Source organism: Scomber scombrus, chromosome 15, assembly GCF_963691925.1.
Source record: "Scomber scombrus chromosome 15, fScoSco1.1, whole genome shotgun sequence".
Taxonomy (NCBI): Eukaryota; Metazoa; Chordata; class Actinopteri; order Scombriformes; family Scombridae; genus Scomber; species Scomber scombrus.
The window spans coordinates 21,314,759-21,338,285 of record NC_084984.1 but is presented as its reverse complement, the minus strand read 5'-3'; the positions used below and the strand labels follow the sequence as shown (position 1 = coordinate 21,338,285).

The 23,527-nt window shown below is 40.5% G+C and overlaps 1 protein-coding gene across 1 annotated transcript; it reads left to right on the top strand.

Moving 5' to 3' along the window:
- The first annotated feature begins 1,785 nt into the window (after nucleotides 1-1,785).
- LOC133994848 (chondroitin sulfate proteoglycan 4-like) lies at nucleotides 1,786-21,472 on the top strand. The gene is made up of 22 exons (XM_062434038.1): nucleotides 1,786-1,849; nucleotides 6,099-6,262; nucleotides 6,899-8,023; nucleotides 8,169-8,579; nucleotides 8,679-8,800; nucleotides 9,526-9,634; nucleotides 9,758-11,077; nucleotides 12,421-12,513; nucleotides 12,647-13,144; nucleotides 13,226-13,360; nucleotides 13,653-13,838; nucleotides 14,013-14,195; nucleotides 14,433-14,609; nucleotides 15,158-15,356; nucleotides 15,506-15,637; nucleotides 16,547-16,722; nucleotides 16,872-17,067; nucleotides 17,466-17,637; nucleotides 17,824-18,226; nucleotides 18,629-18,781; nucleotides 19,301-19,882; nucleotides 20,158-21,472. Exons 1-22 carry the CDS (start codon nucleotides 1,786-1,788, stop codon nucleotides 21,259-21,261), a joined length of 7,704 nt encoding a protein of 2,567 aa, XP_062290022.1. The 3' UTR covers nucleotides 21,262-21,472.
- The last annotated feature ends 2,055 nt before the right edge of the window (nucleotides 21,473-23,527 follow it).

The following is a 23,527-nucleotide window of genomic DNA, read 5'->3' as shown; positions in this document are numbered from 1 at the left end:
GAAGAAGAAGAACTGCTTCAAGTCCTTTTGTTTCTGGATGAAGAGTTGACAATGAAGAGGGCTGAATGGCACCATGAAAGTTTTCTAGCACAACACCTGGCTTGATAGATTTCACACAGGAAATATAAAGGGTAGGCATGTGATGTCACCATGACATGCCTACCCTCTATTGGCACACCTTTGAAAAATGTTTGTCATCTCTCAGGTGTTGTGCTAGAAAACCTTCATAGTTGTTCAGGGCAGCACGGTGGCTCAGTGCTTAGCAATGTGAACTCACAGAGAGCTCCTGGATCGTGGTGGTGCTACCTGTGTGGAGTTTGCATGTTCTCCCCGTGTTTGCGTGGGTTTACTCCAGGTACTCTGGTTTCCTCCCACAGTCCCAAAAACATGCAGGATAGGTTGATTAGAAACTCTAAATTGACACTAAATCTGATTTTGGTAATAGTAAACTGTCAAAAGAAAGCAAATATGTTTGTTCCTCTCATTCATAACCATTACATTTGAAGGATATTTTGAAATATCTTTTCCCCTGAAAAATAAATCCCTGCAGATGTTCTTAAAACCCAAGTGGTCTTCAACAAGGTTTCCAGTCTAAGATATTTCCAGAATCATCAAAGATTCTTCTGCCCATCTGAACCAAGGAAAATTCTATGGGCTACTGTACACTTAAAAAAAAAAAACCCTGTTTCTCAAGTTACAGTGCTTCTTTTTCTTGATTATAACAAAGATGGTGAACCAGAACAGACATATTCTTCCTTGCTTTGCATATCAAAGAACCAGGTAATCTAAGCACACCGTCATACTGCCTTTTGAAGTAGTGAGAACGAGACAAAATGTTCTCACAATTATCCAGAAATGTTTGCATTTAAGGTTTAAAACTCATCTGCTTTGACAATGTCTTAGCCTACATACAAATCGGCATTACTGCGGCACATCATGCTTGAATTGTACAGATTTATGATGATGATATACTGTATATGTTAATACTAATTTATTTTTTTATATCCTTCCTTTCTTGTATTCTTTCTGAAGAGAGAGGACTGCAAACTAATTTTTCTGTTTATTTTTTTTCTGTCATGGCAGCAATACGATTCTAACTATAATTTGGCAGCAATTTTTTTTTTTTAAACAATTTCAGCTTGCATAACCTAAAGACACTTTTAGTCAGTGCAAAGCAGGTCAACTGAAAATGGAAACATTTCCTTTGTCAACAGACATGCATAGCCTACAGCAAATATACAATAAAGATGAAGATAAATATATTCATTCATTATTCATTCAATCAAAATTTTCAGTTCAGTATATAATATGTATAATAATATGCATTCATTATTCATTATTCATTCAACTGAATTGCTTTTTCAAGAAGATTTCCATTAGGCTATCTTTTTAACTAGTACATACATATTGCTTTACTATTAATTGTCTGGCAACTCATCCCAAATTGCTCATCTCTGCAGTGGCAGGAGCTATCAACATAGAGTCACAGTGTGTGTCCCCCTACAGGTTGTGGCCCTAAACAGCCGCATAAAGAGTTTGCCCTGGGAGGATCTGTGGGTGGAGCTCCACCTCACCTCGCTGTGCTCCGCTCTCAAGTACAGGTACATTTAAAAAAAAAAAAAGGCTGTAATCCAAATCCAGCAAAGCAAATAGAGACTATCTGAAAGGAGTCAGCGGATGGACATGACATGTCGAGCCAGTGATGTACATTAAAGACAATGGACGGTACAGTCAGGCAACCAGATGTTGCTCTTAACTGAGTGCAAGTTTGACTTTTAACTAACCATGGGGAGTTTTGTGGCTGATCTGTTTCTACTCCTGCTGCTTTCCACAGGACAAGTTTATGGAGGTAAGGTGCTGCAGAGGAGTACAAATCACTTCTCACAGTGCAAACAGCTGTACTACGACATTATTTTTTAATAATTTATTGTATTGCTACAATAGAACTAGTACAGCTGTGAGAAAAAAAGAAAAGTTTTTCGTGTTTAAAACATGTAAAAATACCATAATATTAAGGGATGTCAGTGTACATTTAATTTAAATTAACTTGTATAACATTCGCATAGAAACTGCTGTTGAAATTCTGTTAACTCCAGCTCTTTAAAGTGATTAGACATTGGAGATAATGATAACGCTGATACAATAATAATATCCTTGTTAGCAACACCTTTGATTAAGTTTAAATATGTCTGTGACAGTTGGCAGCTAATTGTTTAATCCAGTCTAATATTGTCTGTAGACATATGGCAATATGCTGTTGGATTATATTTTAGTTGAATGCTGCTCTTACTTATCTAATGCAGAAGGACATTTGTATTTGATCAGATGCCACACTGCTTGCCAAATGCCCTCCTATATAATTTAAAGGTTGAAGTATATTATACTTTAACTGCTGATAATGCAAACATAAAACAATTGAGAAGACTAATTATCATTCAAAAGTTGCTGCTTGCTCTTCCCTGGAAGTTTTTTTTTGGTGAACTCAGCTGCAGTCTTGATGAATTGTTTACAGAGCTGGTGCAGTAAGCAGGAAACGTATCAATTAATGTATAAAATCTAAATAATTATCACTAAAATATCAACACTTATAATTTAAAGGTTGCATGAAAAAAACTGCATTGGCTATTGCAGAAAGTCCCCCGTTTCTATGCAATTCTTATACCTGGTAATCATTAGCAGTGTGTCTGTAACTATAGGAAGATTACTAATAATCCAATATTCACTGGCATCATAGAAGCAGATTAGAGATAGATGGACAGACATGAGTTACACTGACAGTGGACTTATAGGCTTTATACAGAGCAGCATGCTGGGCTGGCCTGCTGACTGAGTGCTTCTCACTGTCTCAACTTATATTTTTTTGCAAGCTGCCCATTTCAAAACTGTGTTGCAAACAGATTAATAATAAGATAATACAGATGGAAAGATGGAACACAAAAGAACAGAGAAGATTGAAGGAATATTGAAACAATATCATTTCTAATGTTTTGTAATGATCAGTTTGGCAAATTTGTACAAAAGCTCTGTTAGTCATATTTTATGTGCCACTCAAATAAGAACCATGTTTACTTTATCTCTGCCTTGTAAAGCACTTTGTAATTGCTCGTTTTCATAAGTGCTATAAAAATTAACTTTATTATTATTATTTATGTTATTATTATTATTATCATTAGCAAAATTAAACCACAGTTCAACAGCAGAATTTGATCAGTAATAAAACAATCAAAGTTATTAGTTAATTTGGCAGACTTGTTCAGATGTTTTAACCTGCTGCCAGAAAAACAATATTTGAGAATACTTTGTTAAATAGTTAAGTTTTTCCTACAGGTAATAGGTAAAAGTCTAGTTGATGTTCATATACATAAAAATGTCTTGGCTTTGGTTTTTCTCACCCTTTGTGTTATGTGGATCTGTTTTTATTTTATTTTATTTGAAACGTTTACATATTTTCTTTGGGGAGTTCAGTTGCATTGCCATTCCATACTGTTGTACTGTTTGATTTATAGAGTTTTTAAGAGTGTCCCATCCCCAACCACACACACACACACCAGTGGCGGCCGGTCAATGCGGGGCGCTGGGGCGCCGCCCCCATCAAATATCTGGCCAAAATCTACTTAAACATATTAAACATAAATGAATTAGAAAATGCTAAATAATTATGAAATAAATAGTATTTGTTTGCAAGATGGTCCTGTTAGCCTCTAAGCACCTGTCATCATTCATTATAAATCGATTCCAAATGGTATTTTATTAATTTCTATATGTACTTCCTGTATGTGGGGCGCCGGACTAATGGAAGTCAATGCAAGCCCTCAAACTTTTGACAAGCATGTGACCTGAGGCTGCTCTCTCATTGGCCTGCGTCACGTTTCCCACGGGGCGCAGCTCAGTGCGCCCCGGACACGCCCACTTTTATTGGCAGCGAATTGTTGTTGTTTCATGTTTTTTAATCTACTGTGATTGGACAGTTCCGGCTGTCATTCACGCCCTCCCGTCAGCTGCTGTCACCCAAACTCCTGCTTACGGTAGGTTCAGGAGATGACGTTAAAGTGGAGCCGCGGAAATTAAAGAAGATTATTTTGTAATTTCTCTACAAAAAAATAATTTCACAAGACTTTAACTAGAAGAGAGAAAAAGGATAAAGCAGCAGCAGGTGATGGAGGAGCTGAGAGTATCTCCTGCTGCTGTTATGATAAACGGAGCTGGCTAGCTGGATGCAGTGTGAGTTATTCCTTTTATTGCTTAATCTGTTTGCTGTTTCAAAGTGTCAGCACCGAAACGTTGTGGACAACGACAGGGGAACGAGACCTAAAACATCTCTCTGAAAAAAATCAAACAGAAAGCTGCAGCCATCGAGACAATAGCATGGAGCTAAGTTGTTTTTAGCAGACTTAGCATTGCTGAGCTCTTTCTGCAGCTGTTTCACCACATCTGGCCACATGTAGACCTCTGCTATGCCAAGCTCCAGAAGAGGAACATAGATTCAGTCAGTGGCTGCATCCAGCAGCTCCAACAGGACATATAAAAGATCAGGTAGTAGCTGCATTGCTGTTATTAATATTGTAAAGTGTTAAAAAATACTTTATAAAAGACATAACTATGAAATGTAAAAAACTAAAATGCATAAATGCAGGATAAGAAATGATGGAGGTAATTTTGACTATTACAGTTGATTTGGGTACATTTCATTATTAAAGTTAAATAAATTATGCCTAATCACAGCAGTGTATAGTGCTTAATGCGCCATCTATTGTCATGTTTAGGTATTGCAACAACTAACAGATAACAGTGAAATCAGGACTGAAGACACAATAACTAAAATATAGGTGGTGTCTCTTTTTAAGCATATTACCTTATTGGTAACTCTGCTTTAACTGCTGGTATCTTTAAGTGATGTGAGTGAAATGTGCATTTTATCATATCTGGTTATAATTTTTTATTCCTCTCTCTGTGGGTCAGAGATACCATACTGGGACAAACCAGGGGACATTATAGTGTGTTGTGTTGTTTTTAGATTCGTTTTTCTTTCTTATTTATATTTTTTTGCTGCGGTATGAAGTGGTGCTACGGCTTATTTGACACTAACCCTAGGACCACCAACCATCAAACTGCGCCCCCCCAAACATTTTTGTCACCAGCCGCCACTGACACACACACACACACACACACACACACACACACACACACACACACACACACACACACACACACACACACACACACACACACACACACACACACACTCACATACACATATTTCCCCGACCTCTATTCGCTGCGTGTTACGGTTTCCACAAATGGACGGTCAGTGACTTTGACAGAGTGCTTCAGTACCGCTGCTTTGTAGGTCAAATCGATTGAAATGAAGACTGCTTTACTGTTCACAGATGAAGTGGTGGGTACACTGGCATCACGACTGAATGATACATTTCAATTACATATTAAAAGATGTTTATACTACGCAACACAGGGTAAGTTTTTCTTAATGTTATGTGTTTAACACCAAGTTCAAACTCTGCCCCCCTAAACTTTAAACTTACTAATGGCATTATTTGTGCTTCCAGAGCTGCCCGGTCATTGAGTGATGTTTGTGAAACTAAAAGTCCAATCTGCGTCATTTGGGTCAACAGTGAAGTCCAATTAGCATCAGAACATTTCCAGGATGCATTAGTTTGTCATTAATTGAATTCGGATAGCAGGTGTAAAAGGCAGAGTAGACACCACATTGGCAAGCCAGTCAATACAGCAAACTGTCTGCTCACCAAATGTTCATTCTTTTTTCTCTGTTAGTAGTTCATTTTATATACAAATAACCAAGGAAAAATAGATCATACCAGATGATATTTTTTTTAAAGTTTTGTTGCAGGATCATTATATTGGATTTGACTGCATTACATTGTGCTTGGAAAACCGGACAATGTAATGCATGTTTGGAAGCGTTCATGATAAATTGTCCACACACTGTATGTCAGCATGTTAATGACTTTGTTTTTTAATCCTGAAACTATATATTATTATTCATGATTATGATTCAGATTTTGCTTTTATCACTTTATGCCAAACTACCAATTAAAATCAGTTTCTCAACTGTTTCACAGTGTCATTCTACGGAGATGGCTACATCCACCTGCGGACAGTGGAGTCTTCCATTCAGACGTTGCTCCATGTACGATTTCGAACCTCCAGTCAGACAGGGCTGCTATTTTTGGCAGCAGGAAGCAGAGACTTCTTGCTGCTGGAGCTGATCTCTGGGCGCCTGCAGGTAGGCTATTAGGGTAACACATATTTGCACAACAAGCAAATAAACAACACAAATGTTAATTAAATTAATGAATTACATTTTAATGTTAGTGGACAAACATTGTGAGAAGAAGTGTATCAATTTGTATTTTGGAAAGGGAAAGGTAATATCAGTTTTAGTATGGCTACAGACAAAGTCAAACCTGTCGAGAGGTTCTCACATAAAAATGCCTCATTGGGCCCTTGGGCCATTTTAGCTCATATATATTTACCACTCTGAGGAGAGCCAGAGAAGAGTGCATGCACACATTTTGGTGTCAGATTGCTTGCAGAGGGAAAAAAATCAAACCCTGGCACTGATTTCAAAACAAGTTTCTTCATGACCAAGGTTAAGAGGGACAACCACAGCAGTTTAATGAAAGCTTCAAGTACAAAGTGAGGGAAAGAGTTTGGTTGCATTTGTGTTATGGAATGGTCTTTTGATCTACAGTTTACTGATCTCCTCACTATGTGATACATGCTTTCATGTGTTATGATCATATTTCTTGCTGCTTTTTCTTTTAAAAATTAAAATTTGTAATTGTGCTTAAAAACAAATTAGAAAAACTTTAATGTGTCTTGATTTTCAACCCCTCTCGCTTCCACTGTCCCCCCTCAGGTACGTCTGGACCTGGGTTCAGGTGAGCGTTCACTGCGCTCAGAAAAAGGCATCCATCTTAGTGACCTGGGGTGGCACTCCATGGAGCTGACCCACGATCGCCATAATGTCACCATGACTGTGGACCGAAACTCTCACACCAGCCTCCGTATGCCAGGACCAGATCTGGAGCTCAGGGTCGAGGACGGCCTTTTTGTTGGTGGAGTAGTTGGGCTCAACCATGCGTACCTTCTTAATATCTCCACAGGGTTTAGAGGTTGCATAGATGAAGCTGTGTTCAATGAACATAATCTGCTGTCCAGCCTGAAGCCGTATTCTGGGTACAAAAGCATCCACGAGGTATCTCTGGGCTGTAGTCCGCAGTTTTCTGCGACAGAGGAGGATTCTATCAGTTTTTTCAGCTCCAAAGCTTTCATCACTCTACCACCGTGGGAGGTGCCACAAGAGGGGCTATTTGAATGTGAACTGTACCCCTCTACAAGAGAAGAAGATGGTATAGTCTTATATAGCTCCGGCAACCAGGGGGATTTTGTTGCTATAGAGATCAGAGATGGCCACCTGGTGGCAATGGTTGGAAATGGAGTTGGGAGTAAAACTGAGCTGCATTCCTTAACACATGTCAATGGCAACTTTACCTGGTATCCCATCCAGCTGCACCTGCGACCCGAAAGCATCGAGCTGAAGGTGGGTGAGGAGTTGGTTAAGGCCAACCTGGGTCTAGAGCTCCAAGTCATCCAGCTCAAAGGGCCTCTCTTCCTGGGAGGGCTAGATGAACAAGTGCGAGGAGAAGTGAGGCGAGCTGGGCTGATGTCCACTGCAGCTGAATGGCAAATGGCTAGAGGAGGAGGCTCGTTTAAAGGCTGTCTGCGAAACATTAGGGTGAACACTCTTAGAATGGGCCTCCCTCATGCTGTCATCACTAAGGACATCACTGTGGGCTGCAAAACAGGGCAACCTCCAGATGCAGTGACCACCGTGAGTCCAACTGATGGTCGTGAGTTTGATACTACAACTGCACAACCGACTGGCAACAACAGTGATAAAAAGAAGTCCAACTTCCTCTTGCTGAGAAAGTTGGAGGTAGCGGAGGGAAGCCGGGCACCACTGGAGCCCAAACACATTAAGGTAGGACTGTTTGTCACTGGCTGTCATTTTGAGTCATTTGACAAATGATTCTTACACATTAATGCCAGTTACAATATGTTAGAGATGTGTAATGTAGTTTTCACATGTCAGCAGTGATACAAGTCCCTGTTTCATTTCCCTCTAGGTAAATCTTGATTTCCGGAAGTTAGGAATCCATCCATCCCAGTTTATGTTCCGTATTGAGGAGCAGCCTGTCCACGGCCAGCTCCGCCTGGACCTGAGTCCAGACCCAGATGGGATGCTGGAAGAAGGGCAGGAGAGGACTATCACAATGGAATCGGAAGAGAAGGACCGGACTTTCAGTATGCTCGATCTGTGGCAGGGCCGAGTGATGTATGTTCACAGTGGGTCAGAGGACCAGCAAGACTTCTTCATGTTTTCAGTCTTCTCCAGCAATAAGAAGGAGCTTCCTGTGTTTCTGAAGGGCAACTGTCTGCACCGCTTTGATATTAGCATCAGTCCTGTTAATGATGCACCAGTGCTCAGCCTGCCAGAGGGAAACTTTTTCACTCTGCTGGAGAACTCCAAACGACCGGTAGGTACAGTAAAATGCCCAAATGATATGTATTTGTCTTTTGTTGCGTAAGAAGCAGCAATATAAGTTGGAAGTTAAATACAACCACAATGTTCCCAGTTGACAACAGATGTGCTGAGAGTGTCCGACCCTGACAGCAATCCTGAAGACCTGGTGTTCAGCTCCCTGGGAAACCTCAACACTGAGGCTGGACACCTTGAGCACCAGGATTACCCCGGCAGGTTGGAGCTATGGCTTGTGAGGCTTTACATTGCCTTGCAAATCTTCTTACAACTAGTCATTGAGGGCTAGTGGAGAGGTAGCTCTGGTTGTTCAATTTTTAAAATAGTACAATCTATATCTGGATAAAACAAAATGTTCCATGCAAAATTGCATTGTGAAATGAAGGCCAGTGGAACAGAGACTAGCTGTGTGCTGTGTTGAATCCACTGGTACTTAGTTAGAAAGTATCAGTGATATTTCTTCATACAGAGAATGAATATCTTCTTTATCGATATATACTGGACACCTTTATTAAAAATATCTAGACAATTATACACTTTAAAAAAAAATGTTGCACCTGGCTCTGTAGCTGTCGTCTGCTTTTACAGGTGTTAATGTTTAAAATCAGATGTGAATATCCACAGTTATTAATATGTGCAGAGCACAACTATAGAAGCAGATTATGTATATATATATGTATATATATGCTATACATTATTATATTCTGGCAACTAAATGTAAAAATTTGTCTGATTTCTCTTTATGAGAGTAGCTTTTCCTATTGTTGCCCAAGAACTGAATTGAACAAGAAATTGAATCTCAAGTGTGGCCAGTGTGTAACATCACCATCTTCACTGTTCTGTTGCTAATCCTGATCTCCAAACTCCTTCTTCAGCATCAGACAAACAAAGTAGAGTGAGAAACAAAACACATTGACGTTAACAGCATTGCATCTATTTTTCAGAGCCATTAACTTGTTCTCCCTGCAAGATCTGGAGGAGGAGAAGATCGACTTTGTTCACACTGGGGTCCCCACCTCTAGGTTGGCTCTCAGGGTCAGCGATGGGCATAAGGTAATGTCTTAGCCTGCCGAAGACACTATAAACTCACAAAATGGACCACAGCATGTGAGAGTCATAGTGTTGGCTTAATTGTTTTACTGCAGAGATTTGTTTTTCTCCCTTTCCTTTATGCAGCTGAGCAACACAGTCGTTTTCAGGATTATGGCGGTGGTGCTCGAACACAAACTGGTGAATAACACTGGACTGGAGGTGAACCAAGGTGGGGCTTCATTCATCACCACCAATCACCTTGCAGTACAAGTTAATGTGGCAGAGCAGGCAGTGGAAATCAACTATGACGTTACTGAGTCGCCACAATACGGTGAACTCCAGCGTTTGCATTCAAGTGGCGAATGGAAGTCGACAGCTTTATTCTCTCAAAAACTTGTAGAAAAAGAACGGATCAGATACCTCAACACGTACTATGGCCTTCAGACTCAGAACAATATCACTGATCAGTTCAAATGTAAAATCAGCATTGGTTCCCTAGAAACTGAGGAGGTTGTTTTCCCCATTGTGGTACGCTGGATCCAATACAAGATCACGCGAAGCAAAATGGAAGTCAATGGTATTCAAAAGGCTATTGTCACTCCAGAGAACCTAAATGTGATTTCTAAGGGTGTCAAACTCAATGAGAGTGACCTATTCTTCAGGCTTCTAACAGTTCCAAAAAAAGGCAAGCTTCTCCTCAATAACAAAGCTCTTCAAAGGAACTCAATCTTCAGCCAGAAAAACATCACAGACAGCTTGGTGAAGTACGAGCTGCTCAACAGATTGCACGATGACACAAGAGACACATTCAGCTTCCAGGTGTTTTCAACACTCGCCAACTCAACAACTTACGACTTCAGAATCAACATCAAAGCGGAGTCAAATGCCATTACCGTTGTAAACAAAGGCCTTTCAATACTGGAAGGAGGGAGTAAAGTCATCACCAAAGATATCCTGTTCACTCACACAGCAAGTAACCGTGAGGTCCTGTACAGCATAACTGTCAATCCCAGGCATGGGTACATAAGGAGGATTAACCTATCCAACTCATCTTCCATTAACGACAACATTGTGTCATTCACAAACCAGGATATCATCGAGGAAAGGATCATGTACGTTCACGATGACAGTGAGACCAAGCAGGATTCCTTCACTTTTCAAATTGCGGTTTATAAACCACACAAACTTACCAGCAAGAAGGAAGAAGATGAACAGACCTTCAATATCTCAGTCCAGCTCATCAATGATCAGAGACCTGTCAGGGTTGTCAATAAAGTTTTCCATGTGGCCCGTGATGGGCAGAGGTTAGTGACGTTGAATGACCTCCGTTTCCAGGATGATGACACAGACTTTGAGGACGACTGGTTGGTGTACACACGGAGGGGGATTCCGATGGGAGAGCTGGTGCTGGCCAGTGATACCAGTCACAAACTGTATGAGTTCACGCAGCGGGACCTTGAGCAGGTTAATGTAACTTATTTGTGAAGATTCTTGGTCATCCAGGTGGTAGAATATTTAGAACTACTGAGTCAAATTTATATGGATTTGCTGTTTTCATTTTGTCAGCAACCTACATGTGTCTCTCAGTGTCTGAATGATTCAAAAATTAGTTTAAAGGCCTGGCAGCTCACCGGTTGAACTGACGCAGTCTCTTGGACAAATGAGCTCATCAAACTAGTTTGTAGGAAACTAGTTTATTGTAAATGTTGTTTGACCGTGACTAAAGGCAAATGTGTTTACACAAATTGCTAAGTATGACTTCACTTGAACTCTGGATGAGACACAATGAATCGTACAAATGGGAATAAGGGTACACATGTTTAGACATGCTGTCCCAAGCAGCAGCTGTCACAGCTTGAGGCTGATGTAAATGCCCAAGTATCTTAAAGTGCAATGCCACCAACAGATGCTAGATGCAGGGTCCAAGACTCACATTCTCAAAGTGTCAATTTCTCTCTGGAATTACAAAATAAAAAATCTCAACCTGATCAACAAATGCAACAAATGGGAGAGAGCTTCAAAGAATAGTTCAGAGCCTTAATACTTTCTCACCTCTGCACACCTGGCCAGTTGCTGCACAACAAGACAAGCACTGATCACAGTTATGCAGAAAGAGCCTAGAATAGACAACAGATTAGCAAAGGAGATAATAGTTTATTGAATTTGGAAGGTAAACGTGGGAGGGGGTCCAAGTTGATGGGAGATCTGATGTAGGAGTCCATGGTTGGAGAGCTTCTGGCAGGCTAATGGTTTGCCGTGGTTGGCAAGCTGGCAGGTCAAACTATACAGAGAGAGATGACAATCAGATAAGCAGGCAGAGAAGCTGACTGGCAGGATGACTAAAATTCAAAAAGGCTTTGCTAGAGTCACTGACACAACAAACCGTGTCCACAAGAGATAATCCACCAGAGAGTGGAGCTCAGGGCAGGGTATATATGCTGACTGGGTGATGAGTAGATGATGAGCAAGTGAGCTTGATTGCTGAGGCTGAACAGGTGTGGATACTGGCAGGCAGGCAGACTGGGCTGAGCTGACAGCGTGCAGAGGGTGGGGGCAGGTAACACTAAACAGGCAGACAGAAACAGAGGAACAAATTCAGAGTTTTGCTCAGATGGCTTTGTGACAAGCACTACATTTAAAGCATACTGACAACTGAAAAGAGCAAATCCATCTCTGTTTGACCTCTTGCTAGTCTGTTAGATTCTTATTTAAAGATTAATATCAGTGTGTTTGGGGATTTTTTCAATGTGTAAATGAATTTAAATTACACTCCTCACCTGTTATTTTCTTCTCTTCTCTCTTCTCAGAAAAAGGTGTTGTTTGTCCACAGAGGAGTCAGTTTTGGGCGTTTTGTGCTTTTTGTATCAGATGGAAAACATTATGTTTCAACGCTACTGGAGGTGATCATTATATCTTGAAGCTTAATGTATTTTATTGTAAATTTATTTTTTTCATATATATATCTCTATGTATATTACCATGAAAAATGTAAATAATTAATCTCTTCCTCTGTTTTGTAACTGGCTGCTGCAGGTAATGGCCCAGGATCCTTACCTGCAGGTAGAGAACAACACAGGCCTAATGGTCCAGCGAGGTGGGATCACGACCCTGACCTCCACCAACCTCAGCGTCTTCAGCAACCTTGACATCCGAGACCCACAGGAAGTGACATTTGAGGTTTTCATTCCACCTAAACATGGTGTCCTATGCTTTAATGATGGGGATCGTGACACTGTGACAGAAGCAGATGCAATTTCGATATTCACCCAGGGAGATTTGGTGGCGGGGCGCTTAGCATATTATCACGACAGCAGCCATGAGTTGTCAGATGTCTTCAATGTTACATCCAGAGCAAGGGAGAGAAGCACAGAGCAACGAATGGACAAAGGGAGGAGGGAGGTACATCTGGACATCGGAGTGTCTGTAAAAATTTTCCTGGAGAGTCACCAGAGACCACCAACAGTTATAACTAACCAGCCAGTGGTGGTGGCAGAGGGACAAAATGTTTCCATAAGTAGGGAGCATTTAGAGGTAAGCCAATAAATTGCAAAATATGTTACTGGCATCTAGACAATTGTGATTTCTTGCAATATGTACTTATTTTCTGTACAGGTGGTTCATGATGACAGTCTGCCCTCAGAGATAGTTTTTACTATCCAAAGTTCTCCCACCCTGGGCTTTATTCAGAGGTTATCCCCTGAGGACAAGAAGGGAATCAAAAATGGAGAACAGCAGCACCTCTATCAGGTAAAACCAACATTACAATCAGAATCTTCCACTACATTCACCAGCCACCTACTAATGTTATATGCCTGCAGTTTGGTGTTGGGCAGGTAGCTTACAGAGATGCATTTGCTCCAAAAGTTTTATAATGACATGCGTAATTACTTGAAGCTTGACTTGATAATCACCAAGGGTAAAAAGGGAGTTGACATTTATGCCTGGGCCTTTGTCACCTCCCACTTTATAGCTTTAGTATGTCAAAGGATTCAAACTAAAATAGCACTCAATGGTCTGTCTGAATTGTTGTGCCCTGCAGGGCTTCAGACAGCAGCCAACAGCCTCCTTCACTCAGGAGGACCTCAACCAGGGATTTATGGTCTACCATCAAGAGACTAAGGGAAGCACCAATGACTCTATTTTGTTGGAGGCAACCAATGGAGTTACAAAGGTTGGACCTGTCAGGCTGGAGATTGATATCATCCCTATCCTGCTACCTCTACAGGTATAGAGTGTGATGATGTACGTATGTAAGATAAGCCTGGACTACTGAGTTGTAGACCAATGAGCATGATGTCTTAAACATTTAGAGAATTGCGTGAAAACGAAGAGAAATTCATGAAAGGATTGCACAAAGGCATTCCAAGTGAACCATTTCTTCTGCTCGTTGATTCTGTAGGTGTCTGACTTGATCCTCGATGAAGGGTCATCCCTGCCGCTGACCCCTAGCATCATCAAGGTCACCAATCACCACTTCTCAGGAATGAACTTCCTGTACCAGATCATCATTCCACCACGACATGGCCACTTGGAGCACAGCCGGATCCCGGGGATGCCTATCACTGCTTTCACACACACTGAGGTTTGAATGAGCAATCAAATATGTAATTTGATAAAGGGTTCATCCATTAGCTATGCATATTACTCAAAGCAATACTTGCAGTGGGAGAGCAACATTGTTATGTACTGTATGTGATAATGAATTAAGAAACTTTTTTTCCTTGAGTGCATCTTAAGCTAAGTGATGCTTCATTATTTAGAAAAATCATACAATATCTGACTACTGTTCAATCACCTCATGAATGTTCTCTGTTTCCAGGTGGAGCGCGAGTACATCTCCTATATCCATGATGGCAGCGACACACTTAATGACAACTTCACCATCGTTGCCAATCAGACAGAAATTAGGAAGCACAGTCTGCCTTGCACTGTTCCCATCTCGATTACACCTGTCAACGATGAGACTCCTGTTGTTACAACCAACCGAGGTTTGAAGGTGGGAAGTGAGGATATGCAGCCATAGGACACAATTATAGGAAGTACACAGCTCAAATGGGGGGGGTTTCTATCTTTCGTGAATTAATTGACATACTTCTGACTTATTTTTGATTTAGAAAAAGAAATAATGCCATTTGGTGTTACTTTAGTTTGGGTAATATTAGTTTATTTCAGATAGCCCCCATCAGTATCAGCGCATATATGTTGGCTTATTTTATAAATTCCAGTACAGAATCTATCATATTTAAGGGATCTTTATCAAATGATTTTGCTTTTGGTTTGTGTTAATGTAAAAAACAAAAAAAGAGCAAAAAAACTGATATAATGGAAATTGAAAAGTATGCTAATACAACACAACAGTTAAAACAATACTTATTTGCTCTCATACTGAGAGTTAGATGAGAAGATAACAATCACAAACAACAGAGTGCTATCAATCTTCTCATCTAACTCATGGCAACAAAGCAAATAAGCATATTTCCAACAATGTCAAACTTAGTAATTTTTTTAATCTTTTCCTTATAATTTTTCTCCTTGTTTCCTCAGGTGTGGGTGGGCTCAGTTACTGAAATCTCAGTAGATGATCTCAGTGCAGAGGATTCAGACACTCCATCTGAGGGACTGGAGTTCATCGTCACACCACCCAGCAACGGCCACCTAGCCCTGAAGAGTGCCCCCTCCAGACACATCCTGAACTTCACCCAGAATCACATACAAACTGGACAACTGGTGTTTGTGCACAGTGGTGAGAATAGCAGAAGATTAGAGTTAGTATTTAAGTAGAGCATATTTTTTTAGTTATATTTGTATGCACCACTACAGTAACAGATAAGTCTAGAATAAATGAAAGAAGAAACTGAAGAAACTCGTTTTGTTTTCTCTCCTCTTGTGTAGGTGCATCATCTGGTGGGTTTCACTTCCAGGTGAATGATGGTGTGAACTTTGCCCCTCGCCAGATCTTCAGCACAACTGCCCACTCGCTGGTTCTTACCCTGCAGAGACACCATCCTATGGAGGTTTACCCAGGTATAGCAACTCACTCAGCTTTAACAAAACAAACTCATTAAAACCCTCGGACATGTTTTCCCCTGAAAAGGACAGCTATAATTATGTGCACTTATACTACAATGGCACTGGGTGGCGTCACTACTCTAAGCTGTAGAACAGTGCATTATGTTTCTGCCTACATGAACAGATTACAGTGCCATTGTTCCCAATCAGTGCCAGGGTGATAGTGCCACTTTCCATTGTATGAGAGGGTCAAGTGGTTCTAACCTGTAAACATATTTATCAGTCATCTTAGTGGTCAAGGTTACATAAGTAAAGCAGCTATTCTCATAAACAGCCATGTGTGTAACATTTAACATTCTTTTTTTGGATTGGAGTGGTAAATATGTGAATCTGTAAAATTACTGCATGACTCTACATGATCACATTTAACATAATATTTGTACAGACAATTCAGAATTCTTTAATGCTGTGTGAATACATCAAAGTCTTCTTTTCATTAATGAAAACCAGGTTTTCAAAATCTGTAGTTCAATTACACTCTCCTGATGTCTTACTGAACATCTTTAGATATTTTACTGGCCGTCGCATAGTTGAATAATTAATCTCAGCTGGGTAATTTGACCTTATTATGAATAACTTCTTCAAGTTAGTTAGATTTTCCCAAGCAGAGACTGCAGTTACAGCTCAAAAAGATGTAAAATATGTGCTTCTTATTGGCCAAGTTTGGAAGAAGGCACTCATTTACCAATTAATCAATTCATTCATTTATTTAATCCCTCACTATTAGTCCATCAGCTATTTTGTTGCTGTTTGGAAATTTGACAATGTCTACATATACCGCAGTTAACCAAGACCACTCGCTGCCTCCTCTCTATTTTTGTGATCTTTGCCTCTTTCTCACTGTGTCGCTGTTCCCTTCTAAAGGCTCTGTGACACCGATCTCTGAGCAGGAGCTTAAGGTGGGAACCAATGACGTCAACGACATCAGGAGAAACCACTCAGTGGTGTTTGCAGTGACTGTTCCTCCTAAACTCGGCCGTCTGGTCCAACGTATGCCCGACAACTCTACACGAAACATTTCTACATTCACACAGAGCATGGTAGGGATATGTGTGTCTGTTTCTGTATTACAGTAGCTTGTGTGAACGATTACAGGTGTTAATATATCGTGTGTCTTTTGTTTACTTGTTTACTTCTCAATTAATATGATTGTTTTTCCTTCTTTTTCATTTCTTCATCTCTCTGTCAGGTGAATGATGGGGTTATCCTGTACGATCAGAACAAGCCGGAGTCCTTGGGTTGGTCAGCTACAGACTCTTTCTCATTCACCGTGTCCTCTCCTCCTGCTTTCCTTACTGCACACGTCTTCACAATATTAATATCCTACCAGGCCAACGAACATCACGACAACCCTCAACACAGGACCAGACTCCTAAACAATGCAGGTTCTGAGCAACTAAATGCAAAATACCATCCTAAATCCTTTCCTTTCAGTACACAAGTGTAAGATAACATATTGAATTATTGCTTGCCTGGGGCATATGTTAATGTGAATTTATGATATCTAAATTATGATTTCATTAATGTTGGTATTGTTTTTCATATTTGACTCCCTCCCATTCAAAAAGTTTTTTTTTTGAGTTATTATTGTATTATTTCCGATGTTCTGCATTCACATAAGTATCCAAACTTTTTAAAAGAGCAGCCCAACTTCCCATCTTCAGGATGAATCCCTAACGAATATAACATCAGGCTTTATGCTTTCAGGAGGATAAATGCTCTTTTTACCACAAAGAATATATGTTCAAGAGGACCAAACATGCTTTTTGTATCCGTCTTTCAGGGGCTGTGGTGGCAGAGGGAGGCAAGGTGACAATTGACAGCTCAATACTTGATGCCTCCAATCTCCTGAGGAAGGTCCCAGAGCGATACCAGAAAGGACACCACATCCTTTACCGTGTGGTTACTCTGCCACGCCACGGAGTTCTGTCTACACAAGGAAGCAACCTTACCAGGTGCCGGGCTCCTTTCTTGATGTCTCAATAAATGTGGAAACCAACATTAAAATGTATAACTGGTAACATAATATCAAATCCAGAGCAAAAATAGAGAAAATATTCATCAAATGCTATAAAACAAAAAACAGGAAAATATCTTCTTTGTATCCTCATTGTAGTTTCTGGGTTCTTATCTTTCCTCAGGGAACAACCAGATTTCTCCCAGGTCACCCTCAACAAGATTGGCATCACATACATCCATGATGACTCTGAGACCACAAGTGACAGCTTCACTTTCCGGGCCTGGGTGGCTCCTTTGGATCTTTCCAATTCTTCCTCCTCGTCTTCCTTGTCTGCCTTTTCCTCAAATTCTTCCAATTCCTCCTCCTCCTCTTCGTCCTCCTTTTCTCCTCTCTACTCATCATCCTCCCTTCCATCATTAGACATGGTTTCTCACCGGCGTGCCAAGGACAGGCTGACAGTGACGGAGATGTTTAACATCACTGTGACACCAGTCAATGATCAGCCGCCACTAATCAAGACCAGAGCTCGAAGTATGAAGGTCGTAATCGGTGAAAGAGTCGTACTTGGACCAGACAGTCTGCAGGTGGGCCAGTGCAAAGTAACAGGTTTATCTTTTGGTAGGACTGCACAGTTATGGTGAAAATATTTTGGTATATTTAGTGAAACATTTTTTTTGTTCTCTTTTTTCTTAGTTTGAGATCATTATTTGTATAATCACTTTTTAATTATCATTTGGAAGTCTATTCAAAGCATCAATACAGATCAGATCATGTTAAATTAATGTTATAGAATTCATGATTGTGATTATTCCCTCTGGACTGTTAGCACTAAGATGTCACCATTATACCAACAAACAAAATGTACGATATTGCCAATAATCCTAAAAGACAGTGCTTGATTTGTTTGATAAGATGTGTTGTCTGTAAATGTTATACCCCTTAAAGTCTTACATTATCTTAAACATAATCTCAATCTACATGTACAGGTTGAGGATCATGACACCCCTCCAGAGGAGCTGCACTACCTTGTGATTAGTAAGCCCAACAATGGCTACCTGACGCTGGGGGAAAGACCAGAACCGGTGACTTCTTTCACCCAGTACGACGTCAACCACAACCGGCTGCATTTTATACAGCAGGTGAAGAACCAGCTCTAAATATTTTTAAAGCCAATATGTGTGTAATTTTAATGTACACACGCATCTGGTGTTTTTTACTTGTTTACTTACTATTGTAGACATTGGGGTTGCAGAAGAGAGACCTTATCAAATCCTACACATGGAGGCTTTAATTCAGTTTTTTATTCACCTCTTTATTGTGTTGCACGTAACTGACCACAGAGGTAAAATTATTGACATTCTTCTATCTCCGAAAAAGTGACTTTGGGATGCACTTCCATTCAGAGCCTAAAGTCAATCTCTGCAAAACATTTTTAATCTATTTGCCCTCATTTTCAGGTGTCCATTGATTTCCATTCATTTCAGTGTGATGTGTAAATCAACTTGCAGAGATTTAAAACTTGCTTGAGATATGTAATCCGTCAGTTCTTTTCATCAAAGTTTCATTATTGTTATTTGATAAAATGAAAATTGACAGAGAGGTGGCAATTTTAAATGTATTTGTTCTTTCTAACTTATTTCCTATGTTTTCTCTATCAGGGTGAGCCTTCAACAGGAGTTTTCTACTTAAATGTAACAGACGGCCATCACCGTCCACTCTACAAACGGTTTAGTTTGGAGGTGATTAAGCCCTCTGTCTTCATGGTGAACAACACAGGACTGTCACTGGTTCAAGGCAAGACCGCTGTGGTCCTGACAACCAACCAGCTAGCAGCTCAAACAAATGGTCGCAGCCAGGCCAACATCACCTACATAGTCACCACACACCCTCGCCACGGACGCATTGCTATCAATGACCAGGAGGTCATGACCTTCTGCCATGAAGACCTCCAGTTAGGCCGTGTTGTCTACCACATGACTGATTTCAGTGAATCAGAGGACAGCTTCCAAATGTCAGTGTCAGCCTCGTCACCTGGTGTTGAATATGGAAATGTGACTGGGCAGATAGTGAATGTTATTGTGCGGCCTCTGATCCACCTGAGGGAGTCAGTACGAGTACCCAGTGGTATTGCTGTGAAACTGGGTAAAGCCATGATGGATGCCTCTGAACTGGCAAGAATCAGCAGAGTTGACCCAGTCTTCCAAATTCTTTCTCCACCAAAACATGGCAAACTGGTCAAGGTAAAACATCTTTAGATACAGTTCAAAGGAGCGTGTCATACTGGAATTTTTACATATTGTCGCTCTACTACAAATTTTGTATACGTTACATTGCAACATTTAGTCACATTCATTTTTTTTGTCAAGCTATCTAAACTTATCATCACATAGTAATACTGTGAGTTTGTTAAAAAAACTTAATTCAAGTGCTTGTGAGAAATCCAACTTCAAGGGTATATTCAGAACATATTCAGAACATAATAATTCACTCTGTCTGTGTGGATGCATGTTTGCAGATTACCTATGACCTTAACCGACCATCAGAAGTCCTGAAGTCCTTTACGTTCCGCGATGTGGTGCAAGGTCGGGTCGCCATTGAGGAAACTCTCAGCGACAGCAATAACCAACTACCCAGAAACAAATCAGCACTCACGACCGCTCGAGGCCACACCCCCGCCACAACTCTCAACGATTCGTTCATCTTTCTGCTGAAGGCTGGACACATCCAACCTGCGAAGGGCGAGCTTCACTTCACCATCTTACCCCACCACCAGATGTATCATGGTACGACTGGTTTAAATAAAGCAAACGGTGCAAGTCGTGAACACATGACGACCCGTCTGCAGCAACAGAACAGGACTACTACTGGAGTAGGAAGGGGAGGGGGCCGAGGTGGCTCCATGACGAACAGTGACATTTTGTCACATAAGCACCACAACAGGACACAGCACAGGATGAGGCCTAACAACCGCTGGGCGAACAACACACGAAGTGGGAATCATGGAGGAAGATCGGGGAGCGGTGTAGTAGGAGCTGGAGGGCGTCACAGTCATTCTCCATATCCCCACATTCCTCCTGACCTGGTGAAACATGGTCCAACAAACCCTCCTGTCCTTCATCCGGTTCATGTGGAGGTCCTCCCTCGCCCCGCCTCTGACCCTCTCTTCATCATCCTGCCGCTGCTGGCCTGTTTGCTTCTCATCATAATCCTCATAGTTTTGATTCTGGTGTTCCGTCACCGAAAGGAGAAACAGGCCCGCTTGCAACTCTTCCGGCACCTTGCTGCATTACCTCCACCTCCCGAGGGCAGCCTTTACCTGGGCCAGCCGGAGCGTAGCGTGGCTATACCCTCTGTGGTAGTCACCCCGCTTGGCTATGTAAGCTGCCCCACCTCACCCAGGGTACCCATGAGTCCCAGAAGGAAGAGTCTGGCCCCTGGGATGACCTTCTGGGGGTCAGTTGAATCTGATAGGGATGGGAATATTAGAGGTGGTAACAGTAATGAAACAGATAATGTAACTGGCTGTAATGTGCTCCCAGCTGATACCGCAGGATTCAAGACCTCTGTGAGACCGAGGTCCCCAACTCCAAATCTTAAAGATGACCAGTACTGGGTCTGACAGAAGTAATTCAAAGAAAAACTGTGCCTTAGAGGTGTATTTTAGTGTGAAGGGTATAAATGATACTATGTGTATTCTCCAGGGCACATACATGTCATCTAAGGCACATCTGACTGGCTATGTACTTTTTAAGAAGAGGACATTATATGCACATTTGTCGAAGTTATTTTTTTGTAAAAAATGTAAGATGGCCAATCATAATTAAGTCAAATTACTGAACCAACTTGAACCGAATACATCTTTGTTGTATTACCAATGTATCACTATCTGTTTTTAGGCATGTGCGTTACTTAGCTACGTAGGTGTGAGGAACTATTCAAAGTAAACAGAATCAATTATTACTGCTTAAGAAGTTGCTTGTCATTGTCTTTTTAAGACATTTTCAGTTTTTGCCTGCAATGGTATAACATAGGCATTACCACCATTGGTTCCTTCCTGAAAAAATATCACTTACGCACCCGACAGTTTCTGATTCCTCGAACAACTGGTTTTAACTTCTTCAATGGTGGCCCTTATAGAAATGTATTTTGAGAACTGTTGCTGAACAAGGAAGTGAAACAGACTGTATCGCAAGTTGATGTAGCTGAATTTGCTCAAATAATGGCGGCAATTGACACCTCTCGTCCACAATAACTGTACAGTTATAGGTTCTTCTTCAAATCACTGTATTTCAGATGGTAAAGTATAGTGTAATAGTGTTGATTTATTCATGTGACTCAAGGTGCTGTAAGCTTCCAAATCCATAAATGTTAACTTTTTTTCCCCTTTGTCTGGTACTGTTAAAGGCTCAAGGCAGTATCCACACAGTATTAACAATGATAGTGAAATGTTAAGACACACTACTTTTCCTCAGTTCTCACCTTTTGACCCCTTTTATGCCTGCATCTGTTTGCCATGCATTGCGAGATTTATTTTTAATAAACATTATTTCTTAAAGACTTTTGAATAGATATATGCAATCATCATCATCAAAGGGGATCTAAATTCATATTTTTGAGTCACAGTTATGTTTTAGAGCAGTGTTTGTTAATGAACAACAGCAGCAAGCTTCCCACAATGGGGGTGAACATTTTAATAGTACTTAAAAGCTCAGCGTGTGACAATTACATAAACTCCCCTCTAAGTGTTACAGTACGTGACTTACAAAAGTAGGCCTCAGCCAGCAGAGCCAATCAATAACCAAAGACAAAATGTTTTCAAAGATTTTAGCCTGCCAGTAGATATAATTTAGATTTTCTGAGTAAACTTAATCTGCTCATCAAGGATAAATTACAGAAAGTGAGAAAATTCCAGTATGTGGATTTTTGTTAAATTGCTGTTGTTGTAAGCATCAATAAAACCCTTCAAGTTCATATGTTATTTAAAGTTAGAATTTAAAACATGTTGCAGCATGAATAAAAGCATGCATTGTGAATAAACTCTTAGTTGTGTTGCATCCAGGTGGTTTCCCAGCATGTCTCTGTTCTGTATATAAGATCTAGATTTAATCATTTGTATGTAAATGTATGTCAGATAACCCCATAAACGGGTGACATGCCCCCCTGCTCTGAGATGTCAAATTCATTGGATTATGTTGTGCACTTACTGAGCAAAATAGCAGAAAAAATAAAGGTTTTTGCATGAAGTGGAATAAAATCTCTTGATCCCAATATTTAGAACATCTTTATGACAGAAAAGAATATGCAGATTCAGAATATTAAGTAAAATAACTAATTGAAATAGTTATTAAAACACATTAAAGAAGCAATTGAAAACAAAGAGTTGAGGAGTAAGAGGCAGGTCTAAATAATGGAGGGCCTCTGGCTGTAGAAACCTGACCTGCAGTCTGTTAAACTGTGGTGTCAGATATCAGGGACTGGACTGCTGCCGTATCCACAGGAGAAAACAAGTGATAACAGGCTTTTCTTCAGAAAAAACATGGCGCTGGAAACATAAAGAATACAGCTCTTTTTTTTTTCTTAAAAAAAAAAATACCACCGTAATTGTAAAGAGTGAGACAGTCTGACATTATGATATAAATAAGTATGTTATGCTGTTCTATGTGATTTCATCAGCTTTTACACACATTTTTTGCTCCAAAAAAGGTTGTCAATCTTATTACAACAGGAATATTTGACATTTCATTGATGATTTTTTTAATGTTTTGAGGTAAAAACTATTATTTTAACACTGCACTGTATTTGCATTGTTCTTTTTATGGGTACTATGCATTGTGCTACTGTTAGCCAAAGTGAAATGTCAGTAGTTGGTGATGGTGTTATATATT